The 23272-nt window shown below is 36.3% G+C and overlaps 1 protein-coding gene and 1 long non-coding RNA gene across 3 annotated transcripts; both read right to left on the bottom strand.

Moving 5' to 3' along the window:
• Window positions 1-8438: 8438 nt before the first annotated feature.
• On the bottom strand, window positions 8439-9011 carry LOC149270092 (uncharacterized). Its single transcript, XR_016269128.1, has 2 exons — window positions 8951-9011; window positions 8439-8865 (listed from the first exon to the last, which is right to left on the bottom strand). It is a non-coding gene; the product is annotated as an uncharacterized LOC149270092 (long non-coding RNA).
• Window positions 9012-13113: 4102 nt separating this feature from the next.
• Scp1 (Sarcoplasmic calcium-binding protein 1) lies at window positions 13114-20476 on the bottom strand. 2 transcript variants are annotated; one of them, XM_089464321.1, is made up of 6 exons: window positions 20409-20476; window positions 20237-20321; window positions 17855-18021; window positions 14627-14707; window positions 13628-13780; window positions 13114-13568 (listed from the first exon to the last, which is right to left on the bottom strand). In XM_089464321.1, the coding sequence occupies exons 2-6, from the start codon at window positions 20286-20288 to the stop codon at window positions 13452-13454; spliced, it is 570 nt and encodes a 189-aa protein (XP_089320447.1). In that variant the 5' UTR covers window positions 20289-20321; window positions 20409-20476; the 3' UTR covers window positions 13114-13451. The 2 variants fall into 2 exon arrangements, with proteins under 2 accessions (XP_089320447.1, XP_089320446.1); XM_089464320.1 differs by having other exon boundaries at window positions 20237-20333; window positions 20409-20470.
• Between the last annotated feature and the right edge of the window lie 2796 nt (window positions 20477-23272).

The following is a 23272-nucleotide window of genomic DNA, read 5'->3' as shown; positions in this document are numbered from 1 at the left end:
TTCTGAAATCGACGCGTTCATACATACGGACAGACGGACAGACAGACGGACAGGGCCAAATCAACTCAGCTCGTCACCCTGATCAAGAATATATATACTTTGTGGGGTCTGCCACGCCTCCTTCTGCCTGTTACATACATTTCAACAAAACCATTATACCCTGATTTCCCATTTTCAATGGGTTCAGGGTATAACAAGTAAGAAAGCTCTAGTCGAGACTACTCGACTACGAGATCCCCTGAACCCTTGGAGTAATAGCTATTTCAATAATTTTTCGCGTCTTTCAGCTTACTCAAGAAATACGCACACACACACACACGCACGCACGCACGCACACACAGGCATACATACACACACATACATACACACACATACACACACACACACGCACGCACACACAGGCATACATACACACACATACACACACATATATACACACATACACACACACACAAACACAAACAATTACATACATATACACACACAAGCACAAACATGCATGGGCGGCAGTGAGCGCTTACTATGAGAACTTAATTGCTTAATAACTTTTTGTGGACGTACGATCTTCATGAAACTTTCAAATTATGATTATAATATGGATATGCATGTAATTGCCAAAGCACAAGTCTCTAGTATTTGAAATACGCTTTTTACAAAAGTGATGGTGAGAGGTGAATTTAAGGGTGGGGGGTAAATTTTAACAAAAACCGAAATTGTATAAATTGCATACATACATACATACATTAAAAATTTTGAGACTCTAACAATAAAAGTGTAGAAGATATAATTTTATAACTGTGTTTCCATAAGGTTCTTTTATCGATAAAAAAAGATCGGGATGAGTTATCGGTTTTTAATGATAAACTTGATATGCGCGCTGTAATTACGGACATTTTTAAAAAATTTGAAGTCTCTAGTTCTTATATCTTCTGAAATCGACGCGTTCATACATACGGATGGACGGACGGACGGACAGACGGACAAACAGACGGGTATATATACTTTGTGGGGTCTGCCACGCCTCCTTCTGCCTGTTACATACATTTCAACAAAACCATTATACCCTGATTTCCCATTGAAAATGGGTTCAGGGTATAAAAAAAAAATATAAAAAAAAAAAAATTTTTTCCAAATCAAAAAGAAAAATATTTCAAATCAAAAATCTGCAAAAATTCAAAAAAATCAAAAGATTAAAACCTGACTGTTCAAAAAATAAATAAAAAATTTAAAATTCGAAATTAAAAAAAAAAATGTTAATTATTAAAAATTGTATTTTTGGCTTTTTATATTTTTGGACTTTTAAATATTTATATTGGACTATAAATATTTCAAATCAAAAATCTGCAAAAATTAAAAAAAAAAAATCAAAAGATTAAAACCTGACTAATCAAAAATAAATTAAAAATTTAAAATTCGAAATTAAAAAAAAAAAAGGTAATTATTAAAAAGTGTATTTTTGGCTTTTTATATTTTTGGACTATTAAACTTTATAAATAATAATTGTGCGAGTGCGTACAAAAGCTAAATACCTCGAAAGTTCAGGTATTTGTTTGTCTCAAACATAAATTTGTGTAAATTATTTATATTTATATTTCTCGATTGTTTTATATGGTTTTGTGCGAGGGCAGTATTACTATTAATAAAAATGCCACGTCCTAGAAGATATAATCTTTCCCGGCGGACCCATAATGCAATTAGGCAACGGAATAGCGCGAGTCAATTATCTGACGAAGAGCGAGAAATCGCCCGAGAAAGGCGCCGCGTTAGTACCCAGCAAAGAAGGGCCATAATTCGTGCTTCTCAAAGAGGCAGCCCGTGAAATGGCAATAAGAAATGGTTCAAGGATTGATTTGAATCGAGAAGCGTTTCGATACGATTGCACCATTGACTATAGCTTGAATCGTTTAGTTTGCATTGGTCCAATGGACGTTGTTTGCCAGCATTGTGGTGCATTGAAGTTTGCTGGTGAAACGCCCGGTTTGTGCTGCCTTAGTGGTAAAGCAACATTGCCATTTGTGGTCCCGCCACCAGAGCCATTGCGTTCCCTGCTTTATGGCGAAACACTAGAATCACGATCACTCAAAAATACAATGCCTGTTTCCAAATGACTTCATTTGGGGTGGAAATTATTGGAGACGGATATAATCCGACATTTAATAAATTAATCAGAGTGTATCCCAACCTGAACAACATAGCTTTCAACAATTTTTTACCTAGAAATAATATAGAGGGCAATGCAACGTTTGCCGGGCCAGCTAGTTATATATAATTAGTAGTATTTTATGGATATACACACATTTATAAACATGATTAACTATAATAATATATGAATGTACTTATACACATACTATGTAGGTATGTATGTTCATACATAGTACATCTCTGTGAAGTGGTTATGACAGTCCGTAAGGCCGACCAAATGCAAATGCTGGGCTGCTTTCAAATTGCTACAGGCAGCAAGAGCTTCGCACACTGTCATACAAATGTTCATGTACTAAGTGTGCAAGTGTGTGTGTGCATGCCAGTCGCGAAATTCAATTTATGCGCAGCAAAACTTTCATACCCTTCCCATAAATAATCATTGAAACGCTTACAGTTTGTTTGCATGAGCGTGGCAAACGCTTTTAAGATTTCGGTATGCTCTTCACTCAAAAGGAAAGAGCTGGGATCGTCGCGAACAAATTTCAGTTTTTGTGCGCTGCTGAGCTTTATGATTTGAGAGACCATAGAGAGATAGAGTGTAAGAGAGAGTAGGACAAATAAGTAAGAAAACTCTAGCTGCGCTGGCAAAACTGAAATAGATTCACTGCTACAGCGCCATCTAGCAAAACTAAATCAAACTAACTTTTGATGTGATTCTAAGAATCTGCTAGTATAACCAAACTTTTAAATACGCACATTAAGTATGGTTAAAATTTCAATTTCGGTGTATTTAAAATATAAATTAAATAGAAAATTCATTTATGAAAATATAACAAGTAAAAAGGCTCCAGTCGAGATTGCTCGACTAGGAGATACCCTGAACCCTCCAAGCTGATATTCTAATCACTCTGGACTTCTTTTACGCACACATACATACACATGCACTTATAAGCACGCGCTCTGTTAACTGCACAGTAAGCAGCGGCTGCGCTGCAGTGTGGGAATATTATGAGAATTTATTTGTTGAATAATTTCTTTTGTAGACATACGATCTTAATGAAACCTTCAAAACGTAATCATATGGTTAAAATGTGTGTACATTCTTAAGCACAAGTTTCTAGTACTTGAAATGCGTTTTTTACAAATTGGGGGCGAAGGGGCGTGGTATCCAAAATCTATAAATTACAAAATCTTTGTATTCATTAACTTTATATACAACGCAAATTTGAAGACTCCAGGTCTATAAGTGTCCAAATTAGGCTGAAAAAACCATGTCGATTTTTCGATTATTTTCGATAAAAGAGTTATCGGATGAGACGGACAGGGCTATATCGACTCAGCTCGTCGTTCTGATCAAGAATATATATACTTTATGGGGTCTGCGATGATTCCTTCTGCCTGTTACATACTTTTCACAAAACCATTATACCCTGATTTTCCATTTTCAATGGGTCCAGTGTATCAAAATATTTGGAAGCAATTAAAAAAATTATCATCTTTTGCACCGATCGGGATTCGAATCGCGACCTTTCGATCGAGCGTTATGCCGCTAACAAACTACGCCACCTCACTTTTGGATATTGCGCTGGCAAAACTGAAATAGATTCACTGCTACAGCGCCATCTACCAAAACTAAACCAAACTAACAGCTGATGTGATTCAAAGAATGTTCCAGAAGAAGTTTGAATGTATGTGTGCACACTTATACGATGCTGTTGTAGCTGCTGCACGTGCGTTTGTTAATTGGCCAAATATTTGATGATTTTTAATTAATTTTTGACTGAAAGGAATTTAATGAAACTTTTCTACATATTATATTAAATATTTGAGAAATTTAAAAAAATTAAAAATCATTCACAATTAGCTGTAGTGGCATCTGGCTTGAACTTGAATGTTTTTATTCGATAAAAACATAACGGGATGATTTATCGAATTTTAAAAGCAAACTCAACATCCGCTCTGTATATACGGTCATTTAAAAAAAAAAATTGAAGTCTCTAGCTCTTATATCTTCGAAAATCGACGCGTTCCAGCAGACATACGGACAGGGCCAAATCGACTCAGCTCTGATCAAGAATATATATACTTTGTGGGGTCTGCCACGCCTCCTTCTGCCTGTTACATACATTTCAACAAAACCATTATATCCTGATTTCCCATTAAAAATGAGTTCAGGGTATAAAAACGCAGAGCTCATACAACGGGACCGTTTCGTTTGCGTGGTTGTAGCGCACTGATTTCGTCGTGCTATCTTTCATTACCCTAGCCAACAAATACCGAGCCGAGCGAATACGAAATTGTTGGTAGCTACTAGACAGATTTTTCGGTGTTGAAAAAGTTTGTTCTATATGTCTAACCTATGTGTTGTTTGGTTAGTGTGTATACCACGCGGATAATTCGTTTTGTTTTAAAAATAGATAACTTTCCCCGTTTTTTATCGATAAAAAACCTTATCGAAAATAAGTAATAAAATTATATCTCCTACATCTTTAAAGCTAGAGTCTGCATGAAACTTTCAGATTATGATTATAACATGCATATGCATGTATTTGCCAAAGCACAAGTCTCTAGTACTTTAAATACGCCTTTTACAAAAGTGTGGGTGAGGAGTGAATTAGGGGTGGGTGGTCAATTTTAATAAAAACCGAAATTGTATAAAATGCATATAAGTATACATATAAAATTTGGAAACTAGCTTTAAAGATGTAGGAGATATAAAATGATTACTGGTTTTCGATAATGTTTTTAATCGATAACAAACTAACGGGGCAAGTTTAAAGCAAAGCTCGATATGCGCGTTCTATACACGGATCTAGGAAAAACAAGTAAGAAGACTTTAGTCGAGACTGCACGACTAGGAGATACCCTGAACCCTCTAATCTGATATTCTAATCACTCTGCACTTGTTTCGGCACACATACATACACACGCACGTATTAGAGCGCACTCTGCTAACTGCGCAGTAATCAGCGACTGCGCTTGGGGTGCGCTGCAGTGTGGGCAACATTATAAGAATTTATTTGTTGAATAATTTAATTTCTAGACGTACAATCTTAATGAAACTATCAGAACATAATCATAATGTTCAAATGTATGTACATACCAAAGCACAAGTCTCTAGTACTTGAAATACGCTTTTTACAAAGGTGATGGTGAGGGGTGGATATAGGGGTAGGGAGACAATTACAACAAAAGTCGAAATTCTATAAAATACATATAAGTCTACATTTTTTACAAGCTCTAGCCCGAAAGGTGTTGGAGATATAATTAACCCTCTAACGCTCATAAGTGTCTTGAGACACTTATTTTATTTTTAAATTTAAAAAAAAAAAGGGAGCTTTTTTGTCTTTCAAATATTGCTTGATCGTTAATAAAACATTCAAATTTACTGAGAAAAAAGCTTTAAAAGCTCTCCAGTGCTTTAAACGGTACTTTTTATTTTCATAAACACAAAACATATGTTTTTTCGCGCGTGTAAATTGATCTGCTGCATGTGCTGTTGTGCAACAATTATTTTACAAAATCTGTGAAAGCAATCCATTTAAAATAATTTTTTATTGGAAGGTATGTTTATTTACAATTAAAACTAGTTTACAAAAATAAAAATAAATAAAAAATGTGCGTTGTAGCTTAAAAACAGTGATAAGTGTCTTGAGACACTTTTGGGGCTGCAAGCAACTTTTTTTACCAGCAGCTATTTCACAACTGCTTGCAATTTTGTGTGTACACTTATTCATTATATGGATTGTTTTACTAGAAACTGACATATTAACCATATAAAGATGGCAAACCGGGTACGATTCAAATTATCCGATTTAACTGATGAACAGTTGTTGGAATTGTTTGAGAATGTCCCTTCCGATGCAGAGTTATCCGAGTCAAGTGACGACGAGGAAGATGACTTAAATGTGGCAGAAACTCTAATAGCTGCTGTGGAGGATATTAGCACAATATCATTTGCTTGTAATGATGAAGAGAATGTGCCTGATAATGGTCAGTCTGAGCCTATTAGGAAATCCTGAAAAGACAACGATCGCCACTACCACTTAGTTAATTAATGTCTTTTAGGTATTGAATCAATAGCAAAGGAGCCGAGCAAAATTTTGTGGCGACAGCAATTTATGCAATTGCATGTAAACAATGTTGCTTTTCAAGGCGACTCTTCATTGCCGGCTGAAATAATGAATCTCGAAACTCCTTCAGAGATATTTCGCTATTTTTTTGATGCCAAAATCATGGATATGATAGTGGAAGAAACCATGCGCGCAGCTTTAGTGGAGAACATATCGACAAGATTCCAAATGAACATTGAAGATGTTCATCATTATATAGGAATTTTGATATATATGTCAATATATCGCTACCCGAGTATGAGAAGCTACTGGGGAAGAAATGCCTTTTTACCCATTGCATCCAGTATGAACCGCACAAAATTTGAGACAATTAAACAGCACCTGTCATTACGTGATGAAAGCCAGCGGATCAAAAAGGGACAACCAGGCTACGATCCATTATTTCGCACTAGAAGACTTGTCGATTATCTTAATACAAGATTTGACTCAGTGCCAAAGCAACCACGCCTCTGTGTTGACGAACAAATGTGTAGCACAAAGATGAAACATCACTTACGACAATATATGCCCAATAAGCCATACAAATGGGGTATTAAGCTGTTCGTTTTGTGTGATTCATATGGCTATGCATACCGATTCGAAATTTATAGTGGAGCAGGCGATAACATTGTCTTACCTGGTCACCCAGATCTTGGTGCTTCGGCCAACATAGTAGTACGTTTGACCAAAACAGTACAAAGCTTTAAGCACCACATCGTCTACTTTGATAATTTTTATACCTCTTTGCCTCTAATGGTATATTTGCGAGCAAAGGGTATTTATAGCCTTGGCACAGTACGTGCGAATCGAATCCCCAATTGCAAGCTACCTGACGATACAATCATTAACAAAAAGCCGAGAGGGTTTTCGACTGAGTTCGTAGGCACGTCATACGGGGTAGAAGTCAGTAATGTACTTTGGAAGGATAACAAGGCCGTTCGCTTATTGTCAACTTACGTAGGTGTTAAACCGTTTGCTACGGAAAGTTTAAGTGAAAGAACACTTAAGATTGACCGTTATGACAGGAAGAAAAAGCAACATATTGAAATTGACTGTCCGCAAATAATTCGGGAATATAACTCACATATGGGCGGCGTTGATCTTATGGATGGACTTATGGGCCGTTATCACATCAAAGCTAAAACCAAAGATGCTGCTACTCGAATTTTTTATCATTGTATTGATATGGCAGCAACAAATGCTTATATTCTTTATAGGCGAATTCAAAAACAAAACGCAATCAGTGACAAATTGATGGAACTTCCCGATTTTCGCGAGTTAATCGCTGAAGGATTGGTGGCTTTTAGAAATAAAGCCCACGCAGGTCGTCCAGTCAGTACCGTATCTCTACAAGACCAGATGCAGTCACCATCTTTGCGAACAGATCGGTCACCTTTTTCACAATCCCCACGGGCCCGACCATCACAGCTTGAGCTTAAACTTGGAAAAAAAAACTTTACACCCAATAGCGGAATTACGTTTTGACCAAGTCAACCACTTCCCAAATTGGTTGGATCGGGACAATAAGAGACGGTGCAAGCTCTGTAAATCATCACAAACGCAATGCATTTGTGAAAAATGTAATTTACATCTATGCTGCACATCAACAAAAAATTGTTTTAAAACATATCATATGAATAATAAAAATTAACATTTCTATTAAATACGTTTTTTTTTTACTCTTAGATGCCCAAGAGTGTCTTGAGACACTTATTACCTTTTTTGCACCTGACGGCTAAACAAAAACTTCTATATTTTTTCTGAGTTCATTTTTGAGTTTAGAAGCCTAAATTTACTTAAAAAAAAATTGTTCCAATTATTTTCCTCCAATAGTTAAGAAAACAGCATTAGAGGGTTAAATAACTAGCTTTCGATAATAAAATATGGAGAAAAACTTGATATGCGCGGACCTAGGAAAAAAATTCAAGTCTCTAGCTCTTATATCTTCTGAGTAGAGTTGGGAAACCATCGATGGACGGCTCCATCGATGGTTTTTCCATCGATGGAAAAAATAATCGATTATATCGATGGTTCCATCGAACATTTTTTCCTTTCAAATTTTAAACATTTTTTTTGTATATAAGTCGTACTTTTCATAATAGAAATAAATGTAAGTAATGCTCTTGTACTTTCATACTTTTCCTTGTACATATTTACAGAATAAGAATAAAGAATATAGACAAATATAGAGAAAATATAAAGGTTCAATTCATTGAATTTTCAGTTCCAAAACATAACACAAATTCAACATAACGATTTTAAAGATAACTTAAATATATATATCAAGCGCAATCATTTCAGCCAGTGAATTAGCAAGACATGCTTTTTTCGCCGAGCTGGGGGCGCATTGATCCAATTTTGGAGCAGTTGTTTCAACGTGGTCTCTTACCATGAAGGGATGTACACGTCTTAAGTATTCCATCATATTGGAAGTGTTGCCGCTCGGGCGGTACTCTTTTCCGCAATGACGGCATTTGACAAGCATGTTCATCAGTTTCTCAAAATGTAACCAAACTTCTGATGTTTTTTTTTTTTCGTTTCGTGCTAGGCTCATTGGATTCAGTCAATGCATTTGAAGATGAAATTGTAGTGGAGGCATTGCAGGTTTTATCTAAAATGTGAAAAATACGTTGAGGCTAGAAAATAGCACTTTTTTTTAACGTAAAGTGCCCCTCCACAGGGTATAAAATACTTACTTGAAACGACAAACTTGTCCATGTTGAAGAAAAACTACCAATGTTTAACAATGTCCATATATTGGGTAGTCTAAAAAGTCTTTTCGTATTTGTAGTGAAACTTCAAATCATATTTTTTAATATTTATAATAAACTTTATTAAATCAAATATGCACCATTTTGGTCGGCCACCTTTTGCCATTTTTCCACTAGAGACATAATTCCATTCGTGTAAAACATTCGTGGTTTCTCTTTGAAAAACTGCTCCAAGTAATTTTCACAGGCTTCTCTTGAAGCCAACTTTACTCCATTAAGGGAGTTCTGCATTGACCGAAATAAATTGTAGTCCGAAGGTGCAAGGTCAGGGCTATATGGTGGATACATCAAAACTTCCCAGCCAAGCTCTCTCAGTTTTTGCCGGGTCATCAAAGATGTGTACGGTCTGGCGTTGTCCTGATGGAATACGATGCCCTTTCTTTTGATCAGTTCTGGCCGTTTTTTTTCGATTGCTTGCTTCAATCTCACCAGTTGTTCACAGTAAAGTGTCGAATCAATCGTTTGACCAGGCTGAAGCAGCTCATAGTGGATTATTCCTTTCCAATCCCACCAAACACACAGCATTACCTTTCGAGCCGTCAATCCTGACTTTGCGACCACTTGTTGAACTTCACCACTCTTGCACCATGATCTTTTTCGCACATTATTGTCGTATTTGATCCATTTTTCGTCCCCTGTTACCATTCTCTTCAGAAATGGTTCGATTTCATTTCGTTTCAGCAAAGAATCGCAAATGTTAATTCTGTCCAATAAATTTTTCACAGACAATTCATGTGGTATCCATACATCGAGCTTCTTTTTGTAGCCAGCTTTTTCTAAATGGTTCAGAACCGTTTGATGACGATTGTTTAGTTCATTTGCGATGTCATGGCTGCTTATGTGACGGTCCTGGTCAATCCTTTCCATAATTTCATCGACTTTTTCAAAGATTGGAGCGAGGTGCATCTTTCACATCGAAATTTTCAGAACGGAAGCGAGCGAACCATTGTTGTGCTACACGAACTGATAGAGCATCGTCACCGTAAACATCATAAATTTCATTAGTGGCTTGCGTGGCATTCTTCCCTTTTTTATACAAAAATTTCAAAATATAGCGAATTTCATCATTATTTTTACTCATTTTTGAACAGCTGTAACTTTTTTCAAATTCTTTGAATTACTTTTTTTTTTTTGGCAATCGAAGCTTAAAGTGCTACCAATCGAACACCATAATGTGCACATCATGTGATTTGTAGCACTGGAGATATATGACGCCAACGACATCTATTGGCAAAATACGAAAAAACTTTTTAGACTACCCAATACTATGCTTGTCAACTATTTATTAAATTTCCAAAAAATAGATCAAGTACGCAAACAATAAATTTTATTTTGTTTCAAAAGAAAATTTCACATGTTTGATATGTTACCACTGACCAAAGAACACATAGATGAGACATGTAGAACAAACTTTTTCACCACCGAAAAAATGTGCATGCGGGACTACTCACCTTCGTAGTTGCTCGGCTCCGTCTCTTACGGCTCGAGCAGTGAAAATACAACACTACAAAGTCAGTTCGTTGCGAGCGCTCAAACGAAATGGTCCCATTCTTATATGATGCAAGGCTATGCGCTATTTGTCCTACTCTCTCTCTCACACTCTATCTCTCTCTTTGGTCTCTCAAATCACCGAACTCAGCAGCGCACAAAAATTGAATGTTGTTCGCGACGATCCCAGCTCTTTCCTCTTGAGTGAAGGGTATACCGAAATCATAAAAGCATTTGTCACGCTCATGCAAACAAAATGTAAGCGTTTCGATGGTTATTCGTGGCAAGGGTATGAAAGCGTTGATACGCATAAAGAATATGATTTCGCGACGGGCAAGTACACACACACTTGTAGTCCCTTGCTACATGTATGAGCATTTGTGACCTGCTTGCGTTACTCTTGCTGCTTGTAGCAATTTTAAAGTCCAGCATTTGCATTTGGTCGGTCTTACGGACTGTCATAACCACTTTAAACAGATGTACTATGTATGAACATACATACATATGTACATAAGTACATTTATATATTATTATTGCTAATCATGTTTATAAATGTGTTTATATCCGTAAATAATTATATATAATTAAAATTATTTTATACACATTTTTAACCGAAAAAATGATTGTAAAACACTACTAACTTTATTAAATGCTTTGCAATATATGAAATACACATGTCATATTATACTCAAGCTCATTATTGTCAAAATTTTCTAATTAAGTCATAATGGCCCATTTGATAGTCACCCTACGATTCAAATCATACAAAATTTACAAACTACTAAATCCAGAGACAATTAGCTTGCCATCCCATACAAGCATACACATACACAAATGTATGTATGCATGTGCTCACTTCACAAGGCAGACCAACGGTAAATTTTGGGCTTTACAATTTGCACAGGCTGTTGTGCACAGAAAGAATACATTTTCGCGACGAGCATGCACACACACACTTACATCCTTGCTACGTGTATGTGCTTTTGTGTGCGTGCGTCGCGAAGCTCAATTCTTTCTCAGTATTTTCGTCTATCATCAGCCCAAAATTTACCGTCACAAATGCTCATACATGTAGCAAGGGACTACAAGTGTGTGTGTACTTGCCCGTCGCGAAATCATATTCTTTATGCGTATCAACGCTTTCATACCCTTGCCACGAATAACCATCGAAACGCTTACATTTTGTTTGCATGAGCGTGACAAATGCTTTTATGATTTCGGTATACCCTTCATTTAAGAGGAAAGAGCTGGAATCGTCGCGAACAATATTCAATTTTTGTGCGCTGTTGAGTTCGGTGATTTGAGAGACCAAAGAGAGAGATAGAGTGAGAGAGAGAGAGAGAGTAGGACAAATAGCGCATAGCCTTGCTTCATATAAGAATGGGACCATTTCGTTTCAGCGCTCGCAACGAACTGACTTTGTAGTGTAGTATTTTCACTGCTCGAGCCGTAAGAGACGGAGCTGAGCAACTACGAAGGTGAGTAGTCCCTAATGCACATTTTTTCGGTGGTGAAAAAGTTTGTTCTACATGTCTCATCTATGTGTTCTTTGGTCAGTGATGTTACTCAAAGCGGCGATATATCGATATCGACAAAAGTCAATCGATATATCATAAAAATTAAAGTCCATCGATATAATCGATGGTTGCATCGATGGTTTCCCAGCTCTACTTCTGAGATCCACGCGTTCATACATACGGACAGACGGACGGACAGACAGACGGGCAAGGCTAAATCAACTCAGCTCGTCGCCCTGATCAAGAATATATATACTTTGTGGGGTCTGCCACGCCTCCTTCTGCCTGTTACATACATTTCAACAAAACCATTATAATTTCCAATTTTCAATGGGTTCAGGGTATAATTAAGTTCTCACAGTAAGCGCACACTGCAGCCCATGGGTGCTTCTGTGGGAGTATGATGTGTGCCCATGCGTGTGTGTGGGTTTGTGTGTGTGCGGGTTCAGGGGATCTCGTAGTCGAGCAGTCTCGACTAGAGCTTTCTTGCTTGTTTTTCTGCTTACACAAGAAACACGTAAACACGCACACACACGCACATACAAACACGCACACACACAGTCGCATACACACACATACGCATACACACAAGCAGCATAAACACGCATGGGCTGCAGTGTGCGCTTACTAGAGAACTTAAATAATTAGTTTTCGTTAAGGTTTTTAATCGATAAGAAAATATCGGGAGTAGTTATCGATTTATAGAAAAAAACTCGTTTTGCGCGTGATATACACGGAAAAAAATTTGAAGTCTCTAGCTCTTATATCTTCTGAAATCAACGCGTTCATACATACGGACGGACGGACAGACAGACGGACAGGGCCAAATCAACTCAGCTCGTCGCCCTGATCAAGAATATATATACTTTGTGGGATCTGCCACGCCTCCTTCTGCCTCTTACATACTTTTAACAAAACCAATATACCCTGATTTCCCATTTTCAATGGGCTCAGGGTATAATAAAAGTTAAATGACGACCGATATTTACATAAAGGTTCGTAGGTATCACACATTCATCAACTTTCTGATTTAGAATTCTTTGAATTTTCAATATTTCAATATTTTCAGACTGTACTCGAATATACGAATTCGTCTCAATTTATTCGGTTTTACACAAACATATTTTTTGTAATAAACATAACAGGATAACAATTTGATTAAACATTATAAATTTATGAGAGAGAAACATTTTTAGTAGCTTTCATCTGAGAGAAAATTAAAAATTATGCTGAGTTAACATCGGAGAGCAAATATCTATTCTAACTATAAAAACCATTAGAGATAACGAATTGTTCATCTGACGATTCTACACAAATGATATGAATGCATTTAACCTAGCTAAGCATAGTCATAGTAATTACACGATAATCTTAAATAAATAGTAGTTGAACAACAGCGAAGACAATAATAATTTATATAGTTATAAAGGCCCAAACAGATTCACTGCTGAGTGATTATCAGCTGTATTTCCAAGAAATTGGCCATAGAGCTCTTTGTAACGGTCCAGTGAAAGACCACCACGTTTTTTATCATCATCCTTATGAAAAGAAGAAAATTAAAATACATTTAAATTGTTTTGTTCAAAGAAATGCTTACATTTAATAGAGTCTCAAACGCTTTATCAATGGGAGCAACATCATCAATAGCTACCCTTGTAATGCAGTTGTAACGGTATTCCTTAATTCCAACGATTCCATCATTGTCAATATCCAGTAATTTGAAATTGGATTCAATGAATGCTCGCATAGCCTTCAAATAAATCAAAGATATTAATAGTTCACATGTTTTAAAATTTTCGATATACAGAAGATTTGCTCGAAGCAAATGGAATATTTAACATATTCGGCTGATATTTATAGTGTACCAGTAAAGTCACCGTAATGAAAAACGAAAGAGCCTATAACATTTTATAATTTGTATAAAAAATTGTTTTACAATAGGATCAAAATAATAGTAACTTCCTAATTTATTCTAATACTAAAATACTTAAAATATTCCTGTTTTTAAATCCACAAAAGGCACGGTACTTCTATCAGTAATATGGGCTAAACTAATATTCATATGATAGTACTAAAAACTACTCAATCTTCTGATCTCGACGCGTTCATATACGCACAGATGGACGCACAGACAGACGGACAGGGCCAAATCGACTCATCTTGTCTCCCTGATAAAGAATATATATACTTTATGGCGTCTTTCACGCCTCCTTCTGCTTATTACATACATTTCAACAAAGCCATTATACCCTGATATCCCATTAAAAATGTAGTAAGTAGTAGCAAGTATAATGACGTGCACTGTAATCGTGCTTTCTGCCTACGTGTCTATTTCCCTTTCTGAATGCATTCGTACTTGTGCGTGTGTGTTTCGATGCCCCTGAACAAACAATACGAGTTCTATGTACAATAGGGTATGTCGACCGTTTAAGAAGTGGACGGCCACCAAAACTAGCTGCGATATGGGAGCTGTTTGTCTTGACAAAACTGTTTTCTCTCTCAAACATATTGATAACAAGTTGTATAGAAAGGATAGTATTAAATAAGTTTATTTACTGATTTTTAAGTTGAATTGCGGTAGGTATATAAGCCTTACTTGTGGAAATTCTTCATATTTTTTTCCCACACAGGTTTTTTTAACAGCATCTTTGAATTCCTGATTTGAAATTTTTCCATCCTACAACGAAATAAAAAAATAATATAGAAATTAAAAAATATTTCAATAAAATTGATTTCTTTTAATTTCATGTTATTAAAGTGAGTAAATATTCGATAAGCAGGATGCAGTCGGGCGATACCAATTGCAGAATACTCATTCACAGCCCAAACTCTGTCAGTTCGAGTATATAAAGCAACGTCCAGGTCTCCAGTGCGCAACAAAAAGCAGACCATAATGTCATTAAAATTGGGAAAACAGGATCTTCAAATTACATGTATAATTTATTATACTCATTCACGAAAGTGAAGTGCGTACATTCCGCCCACTAGGGGCGTGCAAAATCGGAAAATGTATTTTCCGATATACCAGATCATGTTAGTTGAAGAGCTAGAAGGCTGAAATTAGGTATGTAGGTCCGCGTCGATGACCCAAGATCACAAGCTATGGCGTATATATCTCCGCCCATTGGGGGCGTGGAAAATCGGATAAAACTGTATTTCCTAAAGTTGTAAACCTAGAATGCTAAAATTTTGCATGTGAGCTGATGTTTTGATTCTAATAAGATGAGTGAAAAATAAATAAAATATATATCTACGCCTACTAAGGGCGTGGCAAATCGGACCTGAAGATATACCGATTTTTCGAATTCTGCTATATTTTGGGTATTATTATAACTAGAGACCTGAAATTTGGTATATATACGCGGGTTTACCACCCAAGTCCAAAGACGCACACACACAGACGAATAAGCACGTATTGGCTGCCGTGTTGGCTTACTATGGGAAGTTAATTGTTTAATAACATTTTTGTGGATGGACTATTTTCATGAAACTTTCAAATTATGAATATAACCACTAACCAGAGAACATATAGACCGGACACGTAGTGTAAAGCGTTTTGCACACTTTTTTTCGAGCGTTAACACCCCAGACAACTTCGTATTCGCTCGGCTCCTCACTTTTAGGTTTGGGTTACTAAAATATACGAAAGCACAATCATTTCGCTTCATGCGCTCGACCGAGATGGTCAAATGTTGAACAAAAGATCCCTCTATGCTCAATGTTTCCCTTGCTCTCCCTCTCTCTCTCGATGCTCTCTGCTCTCTCAAATGTGTATATGTATGTATGCATGTGAGGCTCACATTGTGAGCACAAGCAGCAGCTCACGAAAATTGAAATTTCTTCGCAGCAAGAACCCATGCCTTCCCTTCTGTGTGAAGGGTATTCCGAACTCTTTAAGCCGTTTGCCATGCGTTTTCGTTATTATTTGTCGGAAGAGCGTTTGGAAGCGTTGGTGCGCATAATGAAAATGTTTTCGCGACGAGCATGCACACACACACTTACAGTATGCTACATGTACTATGAGCATTTGTATGCCTGTGTGCAAAGCCCTTGCTGGCTGTAGCAATTTGAAATCCTAGCATTTGAATTTGGTCGATCTTATGAAGTGCTCACACTTACAGAAATATGTTTGATTGTGTGTACGCAGGGGCCGCGATGCTCACAAATGATGGGGTAATCATTGTAGAAGCATTTTAGTCCCTTTATATGTGCGTGTGTGTATGTTTATATGTATGTGTATGCATGCGACATGAGCATTGATGTGTGCCTACGACAACTTTGAATTGTGTGAACGATTTTGGGTTTGACCGGAAGAGGCGCTTTTATTTAAGTAGCTGACTAACTATCAGCCCAAAATTTGCCGCTGATGATAGACGAAAATACTGAGAAAGAGTTGAGTTTCGCGACGCACGCACACAAAAGCACATACACGTAGCAAGGATGTAAGTGTGTGTGTGCATGCTCGTCGCGAAAATGTATTCTTTCTGTACAGAACAGGCTGTGAAAATTGTAAAGCCTTGTCTGCCTTGTGAAGTGAGCACATGCATACATACATTTGTGTATGTGTATGCTTGTATGGGATGGCAAGCTAATTGTCTCTGGATTTAGTAGTTTGTAAATTTTGTATGATTTGAATCGTAGGGTTACTATCAAATGGGCCATTATGACTTAATTAGAAATTTTTGACAATAATGAGTAAAGCTTGAGTATAATATGACATGTGTATTTCATATATTGCAAAGCATTTAATAAAGTTAGTAGTGTTTTACGATAATTTTTTCGGTTAAAAATGTGTTTAAAATAATTTTAATTATATATAATTATTTACGGATATAAACACATTTATAAACATGATTAGCAATAATAATATATAAATGTACTTATGTACATATGTATGTATGTTCATACATAGTACACCTGTTTAAAGTGGTTATGACAGTCCGTAAGACCGACCAAATGCAAATGCTGGACTTTAAAATTGCTACAAGCAGTAAGAGTAACGCACGCAGGTTACAAACGCTCATACATGTAGCAAGGGACTACAAGAGTGTGTGTACTTGCCCGTCGCGAAATCATATTCTTTATGCGTATCAACGCTTTCATACCCTTCCCACGAATAACCATCGAAACGCTTACATTTTGTTTGCATGAGCGTGACAAATGCTTTTATGATTTCGGTATACCCTTCATTTAAGAGGAAAGAGCTGGAATCGTCGCGAACAATATTCAATTTTTGTGCGCTGTTGAGTTCGGTGATTTGAGAGACCAAAGAGAGAGATAGAGTGAGAGAGAGAGAGAGAGTAGGACAAATAGCGCATAGCCTTGCTTCATATAAGAATGGGACCATTTCGTTTCAGCGCTCGCAACGAACTGACTTTGTAGTGTAGTATTTTCACTGCTCGAGCCGTAAGAGACGGAGCTGAGCAACTACGAAGGTGAGTAGTCCCTAATGCACATTTTTTCGGTGGTGAAAAAGTTTGTTCAGTCAGTTTGTTTGTCAGTGGTGATAACTTTGAATTAATGAGAGGTTCGAAATAACGCAGGTTTGAAATAACAAGAGTCGGCTGTAACGAGACAAGTTATCGATTATCGATACGCGCGTGGTACACACGGACCTAGGAAAAAAATTTGAAGTCTTTAGCTCTTATATCTTCTGAGATCGACGCGTTCAAGCATACGGACAGACGGACAGAGCTAAATCGACCCAGTTTGTCGCCCTAATCAAGAATAAATATACTTCTGACTGTTACATACCTCCAACAAACCCATTATTTCCTGATTTTCTATTTTTAATGGGTTCAGGGTATAAAATGGGTATAATTACCTTATCATCATCAGCAATCGCAGATATCTCTTCCCATAAATTCTTCATTAATTTTTTATAGTCATCCAAACGGGCGGCACTGCAATCTCCTTTTCCTTCCACTACACACGCTCTAACTGCCATACATAGAAAATCATTTTGATCCAAAAATCCGTTGTTGTCAATATCTGAAAAAAAAAAACAATATATTTTGGTCATGTCAAGAAATTAATTTTGTGATATGTAGTAAGATAGTTAATTCATGGCATAAGGCAAATTATAACTTTTTATTATACATGGGACCCATTTCCTGTCCGTCTGTCTGCCCGTTCGTCTGTCCGTCCGTCCGTCTGTCCGTATGTGTGAACGCGTCGATTTCAGAAGATATAAGAGCTAGAGACTTGAATTTTTTTCCGTGTATATCACGCGCATATCGAGTTTTTTTCTATATATCGATAACTACTCCCGATATTTTCTTATCGATAAAAACATTATCGAAAACCAGTTATAAAATTATATCTTCCACAACCTTAAATGTTAGAGTCTCCAAATTTTAAATGTATACTTATATGCATTTTATGCAATTTCGATTTTTGTTAAAATTTTCCCCCCACCACTAATTCACCCCCTCACCCACACTTTTGTAAAAAGCGTATTTCAAATACTAGAGACTTGTGCTTTGGAAAATACATGCATGTCCATATTATAATCATAATCTGAAAGTTTCATGAAGATCGTATATTCACAGGAAAAGTTATTAAACAATTAAGTTCTCATAGCAAGCACACACTGCAGACCACGCGTGTTTAGGCGTGGGTACTTGTGTGCGTGTATGTGGGTGTGTGTGTATGTGGGTGTATGCGTGTGTGTACGTGTGTGTTTGTGTGTGTGTGCGTGTGTCTTGTGTAAGCAAAAATAAGCGAAAAATGTTTGAAATATCTATTGCTTAAAGGTTTCAGGGGATCTCGTAGTCGAGCAGTCTCGACTACAGCTTTCTTACTTGTTATAGCCTGAACTAGGGCTGCAAAACCATCGATAGATGTTCCCCTAGATAGATTTATCCATCGATGGAATCAACCATCGATACTATCGATAGTTCCATCGAAAATTTGAAGTTCTTAGAAATGAACAAATTTTCAATAATTTAAATCATACATCCAACATAAAATGATTCGTGCAATATTGTATAAGAATACAATACATACAATACAAAAGTAATCGGATAGTTATTTGATGGTTTTTTATCTAATAAAATATATATTTTATTACATATGGATAATTGTTAATCAATGCAAATAATTAAATTCTTTTTTATATGTTTCAAGCTGTTTATATTAATTTTATATGGTATTTAAAGCAGTTTCGTCTTAACAATATAAAATTAAAATAGGTCTTAATACAAAAAAGGTACATGAATTCATTTTGAGATGCCTTTGATACAAAAATTATAAAAATTAAGTAATTTCTAGAGAAAAAAAAAAACACACACACACACACTTGCACAACATCGTATTCGCTCGGCTTGGTATTGGCTGGCTCGGGTAATGAAAGATAGAACGACGAAATCAGTGCGCTCTAAGCACGCAAACGAAATGGTCATGTATGCGCTTTGCGTTTTTTGTCTTACTCTCCCTCTCTCTCTATATGTATGTAGCCAGTGCAAATTGTAAAGCCCAAAATTTGCCGTTGTTCTGCCATGTGAAGTGAGCACATGCATACATACATATAGAGAGAGAGGGAGAGTAAGACAAAAAACGCTTACTATGAAAATTTAATTGTTTAATAACTTTTTTTGTGGACATACGAACTTCATAAAACTTTTAGATTATGATCAAACCACGAATATGCATGTATTTGCCAAAGCAGAAGTCTATAGTATTTGAAATACGGCTTTTCACATATGTGGGTTAGGGGGTGGGGGGTAAATTTAAGCAAAACCCGAAATTATATAAAATGCATTTAAAATTTGCAAGCTCTAGCTCTAAAGGTGTAGGAGATATAATTAAATAACTAGCTTTCGATAAGGGTTTTAATCGATAATATATCGATATCGGGGGTAGTTATCGATATATGGAAACTTGATATGCGCGTGATATGCACGGACCTAGGAAAAAATTTCAAGTCTCTAGCTCTTCTGTCTTCTGAGATCGACGCGTTCATACATACGGACAGACAGACGGACAGGTCCAAATCGACTTAGCTCGTCGCCCTGATCCAGAATATACATATTTTTTGGGGTCTGCCACGCCTCCTTCTGCCTGTTACATACTTTTAACAAAACCATTATACCCTGATTTGCCATTGAAAATGGGTTCAGAGTATAATAACGTACATGTTTGAATAAAATTCTTTTATTTTTTATAAATTTATTGAAAAGGATAGTATATTATTTTTTCCACTTACCATACATATATCGCACAACAAAATCAACTCGATTATCCCAAGAATAAGCCATTTTAACACTGTTTATTTTATAATCATAAAATATCTATAAGGAAAGCTATTAAATGTTTTTTCCTTTATTAAAAATAAATCTTAATTTTCTTGAACTCTTTTAAACAAAATTCTGAAGTACCTTAAGATTCGCTTAATTCAAGCTAACTAAAGTTTTTATTGATGGGAGGATTTCCTTTGCAACATTAGATTTATTTTATAAGTGCATCTAAACATTATCTATAAATAATGTTGTGCAAATTAGAATATATATATATATATATATATATATATATATATATATATATATATATATATACAAAATCAGGTATTTTCTCTAGATATATTTTTAGTGCACGCATAACCTATTGTAAAGAAATTTTTAGAAAAATGTTCATTTAAATTCTTGTCATTTGTATAGCAGGCAATGAAATGCCATCTTTCACCTTTAAGTACGAACATCAAATGATGTTTTTAGGGCATGTTCAATAGTAAAATACCCTATCAAAGACAGACAATTCATTTTTTTGAAAACTGAATCAGGCATTTACAACTATTAATAAAACAAGTAAGAACGTTGCAGTCGGGCGATACCCATTGCAGAATACTCATTCACAGCCCAAACGCTGTCAACCTGAGTATTAGGTGCAATTTTCAGGTCCAGTGCCCAACAAAAAATAGGGTAACTATTGTCGATAACTATTGCTAACATCATTGAATCATTGCAGCTAGGATCTTCAAATTATTTATTTATATACATATATTTATATACATATTGGATACCGGCTTCAAGCTAACAGCAGATCTGCGCGATTTTCCTATAAATATGCACACACTCATCGTGTATTCTATGCGTACAGACAAAAGCGCATCTTTTACCGTATTCTAAGAATTTCGATTGATTTGTAAATTTTCTAGCACTTACTGTAGTTTTTAGACTCATTCACGAAAGTGAACTAGTATATTGGTTTTGTGCAATGTCCGTCTTGCTGTCCGTCCGTCTCTCCGTATAAACGCAATCTATTTCGGCGCTATTGAAGCTAGAGACTTGAAATTTGGAACACATACACATGTATATCTACGATTTATAAAGTATAGGGGCGTGGCAAATCGGAAAATGCATTTTCCGATATACCAGAAATCATGTTAGTTGAAGAGCTAGAAAGCTGAAATTTGGTATGTAGGTCCGCGTCGAGCAGATCACGAGCTATGGCTGTGGCTATAAAGATTGGTAAAAAAAATTATATATCTACGCCTACTAGGGGCGTGGTACATCGGACCTGAAGATATAGTGATTTTTCGAATTCGACTATATTTTGGACAATATTGATGCTAGAGACCTGAAATGTGGTATATATACGCGGGTTGACCACCCAAGTGCAACGAGCTATGGTAAATATATATCCGCCTATAGGGGCGTGGCAAACGGCAAAAGTTTATATCTCCTACAGTTTAAGAGCTAGAAGCTTCAAATTTGGATAGTTGAGTTACTGGTAGTCTCCTCTATCGATGGCCAAAACAAAATATTTTAGGCTTCTTTAGGGGCGTGGCATATCGAAAAATACCCTGTAATTTTCACATTTTTTTAGCGTAAGAATTCAAATTTTGCATTTAGTTAACCAGTTGCTCGCTCTAAGAACTGGCCAAAAATGAGGAGCCAACGGCCACCAGAGGCGTGGAAATGGGCATTTATAGTGCCCATATTGCGGCATTTATATGCGTCAGTCATCTATTTATGTATTTGTACACATAAATAGGCTTTATAGGCATTGATTGCACGGAAGGAAACATTTTGTATAAAATTAATAAAATATAAAAAAGCTAAGATAACAAAAAAAAATTTGCAATTTACAAAAACGAGTTTTCCGCGGGATTTGAACTCGCAACTAAACCAAATAGCATGTTTGTCAAAATATCTAATATAAAGATCGCCGGCGCTTCTGCCTACATCACCACCGCGTCGTTTTGATCAATAGTAGTTAAAACAAGTAAGAAAGCTCTTGTCGAGACTACTCGACTACGAGATCCCCTGAACCCTTGGAGTAATAGCTATTTCAATAATTTTTCGCGTCTTTCAGCTTACACAAGAAACACGCACACACACACACACACACACACACGCACGCAGTGAGGTAGTGAGCGCTTACTATGAGAACTCAATTGTTTAATAACTTTTTTTGTGGACGTACGATCTTCATGAAACTTTCAGATTATGATTATAACATAGATATGCATGTAATTGCCAAAGCAAAAGTCTCTAGTATTTGAAATACGATTTTTACAAAAGTGTGGGTGAGGGGGTGAATTTAAGGGTGGGGGGTAAATTTTTACAAAAACCGAAATTGTATAAATTGCATATAAGCATACATTAAAAATTTGGAGACTCTAGCAATAAAGGTGTAGAAGATATAATTTTATAACTGGTTTTCGATAAGGTTTTTTATCGATAAAAAAAGATCGGGATGAGTTATCGATTTTTAATGATAAACTTGATATCCGCGCTGTAATTATGGACATTTAAAAAAAATTGAAGTCTCTAGCTCTTATATCTTCTGAAATCGACGCGTTCATACATACGGACAGACGGACGGACAGACAGACGGGCAAGGCCAAATCAACTCAGCTCGTCACCCTGATCAAGAATATATATACTTTGTGGGGTCTGCCACGCCTCCTTCTCCCTGTTACATACATTTCAACAAAACCATTATACCCTGATTTCCCATTGAAAATGGGTTCAGGGTATAATAAAAATCAAAATTGTATAAATTATATGTAGAATTATATGTAATTTGAAAATTGTATGTAATTTCAATGCAATGATCATAGCAATAGCTATCGATTATTTTCCAATTTTAATGGGATCATGCCCTGTTTTTTGTTGCGCACTACACTCGAAAATTGCACTATATACTCTGGTTGACAGCGTTTGGGCTGTGAATGAGTCTTCTGCAATCGGTATCGCCCGACTGCAACGTTCTTACTTGTTTCAGATGACTCTCTTTT

Source organism: Drosophila arizonae, chromosome 3, assembly GCF_054131065.1.
Source record: "Drosophila arizonae isolate 15081-1271.41 chromosome 3, UAZ_ARI_1.0, whole genome shotgun sequence".
Taxonomy (NCBI): domain Eukaryota; kingdom Metazoa; phylum Arthropoda; class Insecta; order Diptera; family Drosophilidae; genus Drosophila; species Drosophila arizonae.
This window is presented reverse-complemented; position numbering and strand designations above follow the sequence as displayed.

What these genes read in the sequence shown, in the direction of transcription:
- Scp1 (XM_089464321.1), bottom strand. Translation starts at nt 20,288, where the DNA reads ATGGCTTATTCTTGGGATAATCGAGTTGATTTTGTTGTGCGATATATG. An exon ending in TGTTGTGCGATATATGTATG is followed by an intron (nt 18,022 to 20,236) that starts GTAAGTGGAAAA and finishes TTTTTTTTTCAG; the next exon opens with ATATTGACAACAACGGATTT. An exon ending in AATATGAAGAATTTCCACAA is followed by an intron (nt 13,781 to 14,626) that starts GTAAGGCTTATA and finishes ATTTATTTGAAG; the next exon opens with GCTATGCGAGCATTCATTGA.